The 4,977-nt window shown below is 43.2% G+C and overlaps 1 protein-coding gene across 2 annotated transcripts in view; it reads right to left on the bottom strand.

Moving 5' to 3' along the window:
* The window catches only part of ARL5B (ADP-ribosylation factor-like 5B), a 21,558-nt gene extending 16,805 nt beyond the window's left edge, over positions 1-4,753 (bottom strand). The window contains exons 1-2 of one of the 2 annotated variants that reach the window (XM_012731273.1): positions 4,723-4,753; positions 4,418-4,538 (exon numbers count right to left, since the gene is read on the bottom strand). In XM_012731273.1, the coding sequence (XP_012586727.1) occupies positions 4,418-4,466 (49 nt within the window). In that variant the 5' untranslated portion in view covers positions 4,467-4,538; positions 4,723-4,753. Of the gene's footprint in view, positions 1-4,417 lie in introns of both variants that reach the window. The other variant, XM_004691291.2, reaches the window with a different exon arrangement.
* Between the last annotated feature and the right edge of the window lie 224 nt (positions 4,754-4,977).

The raw sequence follows: 4,977 nt of genomic DNA, 5'->3' as shown, positions 1-4,977 counted from the left end.
GGGGGGGGGGGGAAGGCAGAGAATGAATATACTTCTTCCCAAAAAAGATAACAGATAGCTAACAGGCTCATGAAAAGATTAAACATCACTTTCAAATCAAATGCAAATTAAAACCACAATGAGATATTGCCTCACATCTGTTAGAACTGCTATTTTCCAAAAGATAAGAAGTAAATGTTGGAGAAAAGAACCCTTAAATACTACTTGTAGGACTGTAAATAGTAAAGCCACTATTGAAAGCAGTTATGAAGATTCTTAAAAATTGTAACTAGAGGCCCTCCCTGGTGGCGCAGTGGGTTAAAGCACAGCAGTAAGAAGCTAAAGCCGCTTTAGCATGAATTCGAACTCTGCCAGCCCCGAAGCTGATCCACAAGGAGAGGCAGACCTCTCCTGACCTGCCCACTGCTCCTCTCAGCAATGTACTTGTCAATCTGCCTATTCTGTCCCCCTGTCTATCTCTGGTGAATCCTCTCGCAGTCCCTGCACCTCTGGCCTGTACCCCAGTTCTGTATGCATAAATAAATAAATCTTAAAAAAAAAAACTTATAACTAGAAATTCCAAACTATCTAGTTATTCCACTTCTGGGTACTAATCCCCAAAATAGTGCTGAAATAAGCGCGAGGGTGCATATAACTGCATGTTTATTTACTGCAGTACTATTTACAATAGCCAAGAACTGGATATAATTAACCGGTGAATTGCTGCGTATGTATATAACAACAAATTAAAAGAAGATGAAATCCTGCTATTTGCAATACTATACGTGGCTCCAGAGGGAATTATGCTTAGTGCACTAAGTAAAAAAGAGAAAGCCAAACATCTTATGCTTTTATGCATATGTGTTTATAGAGGAAACTAACAAAATAAAACAAAACTTCTGGACTATATATCAACTCATGGTTACAGGATGGGTAGAAGTAAGGAGATGGTTAAATCACAGAATGGTAAAGGATGGAGTTTGATTTTAGCGGGAAATGTAATGCATCATAAAAACATGTTGAATCTCAAATGTGTAAAACACAACATAAAGTTTTAGCAAACAACCAAATTTTAAAGTTGTTTCCTTCATTGGTTATATCTAAGTAATAAATCTTTTAGCTTAAAACTATAGAAAAGAGATTCTCCTTGGTGGCACAACGGGTTAAAGAACAGCACAGCAAGCTGGCCGCAGCCCCTTCACTGCGAGTTTGATCCCTGGTGTGGAGGTGCGAGTTTGATCCCTGGTGTGGAGGTGACCCACCTGGCACAGCAGAACTTGCCTGACCCGACCACTGCTCTCCTCAGCAGTGTACTTCTCAATCTGTCTGTTCTGCTCTCCACTCTGTCTCTGGTGGATCCTCTCACAGCCCCTGCACCTCTGACCTACACCCCAGTTATGTGTGCACAAATAAATAAATCTTAACATATATATATATATAAGAGATTATAAATTGCAGATTATCTATTCTGAAACAGTTTAACAGCTTTAAATAATTAATGCATTTTTTCAAAGATTTATTTATCTATTCATAAAGAACTGGGGTACAGGCCAGAGGTGAAGCGGTAATGAGAGGATCCACCAGAGACAGAGAAGGAAGCAGAGCAGGTGGACTGACAAAGTACACTGCTGAGGGGAGCAGCGGGCGGGTCAGGAGAGATCTGCTGTGCCATGTGGGTCACCTCTGGGCTGAGGCTTGAAATTGCACTGAAGAGGCTGTGGCTAGCCAGTGCTGCAGTGCTGAGTCTTAACCTGCTGCGCCACCAGGGAGGGCCCCATATAACATTTCTTAATCTACTTTCCTAGAAAGGAATCACATTTATGAAATGTGTGGTACTCTAAAATACCAGAAGGGGTAATAAAAATAAGTGTGTGAGGTAAACATTGGAAGAAAGATAAGGGAAAGGAGTACTGACAGTAAGATAAGTAGTTTTCAACTCTCTGCACATATGAGCCATCTTGTCATTGATGCCCAGGTAACCTCACCCAGTTCAAATTTAACTGTTGTGAAGATGGGGTCCTGGCCATATTATTCTAATATGCAACCAGGATTGACTAATTACAGTATTTCTGGCTTAGATGCACTACCTTGGTGAAAAAGGAAAACACAAAAGTTGGCGTTAATTTTGATTCAGAAAGCAAAAATACATGGGTTAAGGGCTAAACAATTCACACTATTCCTCTGCTTTAAAATACATACATGACTAAACTCTTACATGGGTTAAGGGCTAAACAATTCACACTATTCCTCTGCTTTAAAATACATACATGACTAAACTCTTCAATGGATCCCATGGTTTACTATAGAGGGTTTACTGTCTTAGTTAACTTACAAGTCTCTCTATAATCTCTTATCTACTTCTCCAACTTCATCTCTTCTAACTGCCCCACAGACAAAGTAAGCTACAGCCAAAGTATTTTCAGTGTACCAAACTGGTTCACTGTTCAACTATTTCCATGTAAGACCTTACATAAGACCTTCTTAGAATGACAACCACCTTCATTTCAGTTGACTCAATATGTCTTGAAAACCCCTATTTATAATTAAAGTCAAAGTATACCTTTTTTTGTAAAGTCTTCTAGAAGCCACCTGAGAAAAATTAGTCACTTCCTTTTTGCAGTCGCTACTGTATTTTTATAGATGTCTGCTAAATAATTTACCACATTGTGTTTTTCTCATTGCTGCCCCATTTCTGGGTACCTTATTTTTTTTTTAAATCTTTGTCTCTCCATCACAAAATTCTGAACTAGCTAAGGGCCTCAAAATGATAATAAAAAAGGACAGAATTACCACTAGCTCTAAAATTTCAACAAGACAGTTAAAGGAAAAGAAAATTACAAAAGAGTAAAGGGGATTTGAGAGGTTGAACAATTACATGACTATAAAAGCAGTATAAAGTGTCTTTCATCATCTCCTGAATTTTATCGGACATGGGGCAGATTACATAGTGAGAACCACTGACTTTGGTAGTATTTTATTTCTTAAATTGTGAAAAAATACACATAGATGATTATTAATCTTTATACTTTTTAGCCTATCTTTAAGATGTTGCTTTACACAGCAATGAATTCATGTAACAAGTGTCAGAAAACAAACTTTTAAAAATAATGTATTCTGTGCCTTCCTAGTAGTGCAAGAGGTTATGTCTTAGCACTAACAAGCTATCTGCAGCAGGTATTTGATCTCCAGCCAAGGACTGGTGACCTACATGGCCCAACAGAACTCTCCAGTTTTGCCCACTGCTCCCCCCACCAGTGAATTTCAGTAAATCTGCCTGTTCTTCTCCCACTCTTCAACTAATAAATACTATCACCCTCCCCCACCCCCAACATACACACACTTCTGGCTTACACCCCAGCTCTTGTATGCCTAAATAAATAAAATAAATCTTTTAAAAAATAATAATTCAATTTATGGGTAATAAACACAGGACTTAAAACTCTAGCCATTCTGAAATCACTTCAAAACTATATCTGCACACATAGGTATATGTGTTTGCACATATCTTTACAACCTTAACGAAAAGTATTTTAGCGTTCTTATCAACAAGTGAACTAAATCCATTTCACGTCTCAAATCCTGAAAAAAAGGTATCACATTAACAGCAGCAAATCCGTAACATCACAAAACACTGATTTACAGTATGTCCGGATTTAAATGCAAAATAAAACTAGTCGAATTTAAAAACGGGCTTCCATCACAAGAAAACATTGCCGAAATAACGCCTAAAATTCGACTTATTATCCATTCCCTACCCCCTCCCTCCCTTTTAGGAGACATCACCTCTCATTCTCACTGACTCAGAACAGGTTTTACAACTTCTTGGATCATTGGATTCGCAACTTCTAGGTGTCTCACAACCAGTTCTGGACTAATTATGGACACGCAATATCCTACACAGACCAAAGGCATTCGTAGTAAGTTTCTAACATCTAAGAAAGGAATACAGGAAACCCATGTTATCTCAATAGGACAACTCCTTCCCGAGTCTTACCAAGAGCAGAGCGAAGAACGCCAAGAATCACTGGCACTGAGCAGGGAAGAAAACAAAGCGATACTAAAAAAAGTTGATAGGTTTCAGGGGCGGACTCTTATCCCAGGGCAAGACACAGAAACCAGGGTGCTTAATCAGCATCGGGAAAAACCCTCAAAACACCTCTACTATTATTAGGTGCTTTCTGTTCTACGTCTCTAAAATCCCAAAATTTTTGTTTGAATTCTGGGACACTAAACACCTCCTTTTCCGACTTCCCGTGCCCCACACCGCGGGTCTCTCCCGCACCACCCCCTAGCGTAATCACCGCGTTTCTACCCGTCCCCTCCAGTCACTTCTCGGCGTTTCGAACATCTGCGCCCACCAGGAGCCCCGCCTCTGGCGGTCCTCCCGCGGCCAGACCCTCCTTAGACGCGGGCCGTCGCGCAGCTCCAACCTTCTCACCTTGGTTACAGAAGAGGCTCCACAGTTTAGCGAAGATCAGCCCCATCATGAGCACCTCGACGGGCCGCGGGGTCCCTCAGCAGCAGGTGCCGCTGCGCCGGGTCCCCCACCGCGACGCTGCCTGTGGGAGACCGAGGAGAAGCCGACTGAGACGGCGTGGCGAGGGCCGCGGAGAGTCCACAGCCTCAATCCGGCTCGGCGAGCCGTCCGAAGGTGCCGCGCCGAGTCCCCTACCGGATAGTCCTTTGTTTCGACCCCCTGAGCCCAGCGCCGACCCGTAGTCCCCTCGGTCTGAACCCACCTACCCCGCGGCGTCTCAACCAGCTCCAAGCCCCGCCTCCGCTCCGCCTCCCCTCCCGAGCCCGGGACCACCCATCGCCGGAAAAACGGGGTTTGACGTCGGCGTGCTGACGTCCACCCACGCCGTGGACGTGGCGTTTCCTCCAGTTTCACTTCCGGCTAGCGGGCTCGGCGCCGTGGGTGCGTGCGGGCTGCAGCTGGGGGGGGCGGGGGGGTGTTGGAGTGTGGTGAGCGTGGGCAGCGCTTGCTGTCGTCACTGC

The sequence above is a fragment of the Condylura cristata genome, unplaced genomic scaffold (genome assembly GCF_000260355.1).
Source record: "Condylura cristata isolate star-nosed mole 26May11 unplaced genomic scaffold, ConCri1.0 scaffold00030, whole genome shotgun sequence".
Lineage (NCBI taxonomy): Eukaryota > Metazoa > Chordata > Mammalia > Eulipotyphla > Talpidae > Condylura > Condylura cristata.
Note: the sequence above shows the minus strand (reverse complement) of the source record. Positions and strands in the feature narration are given on the sequence as shown.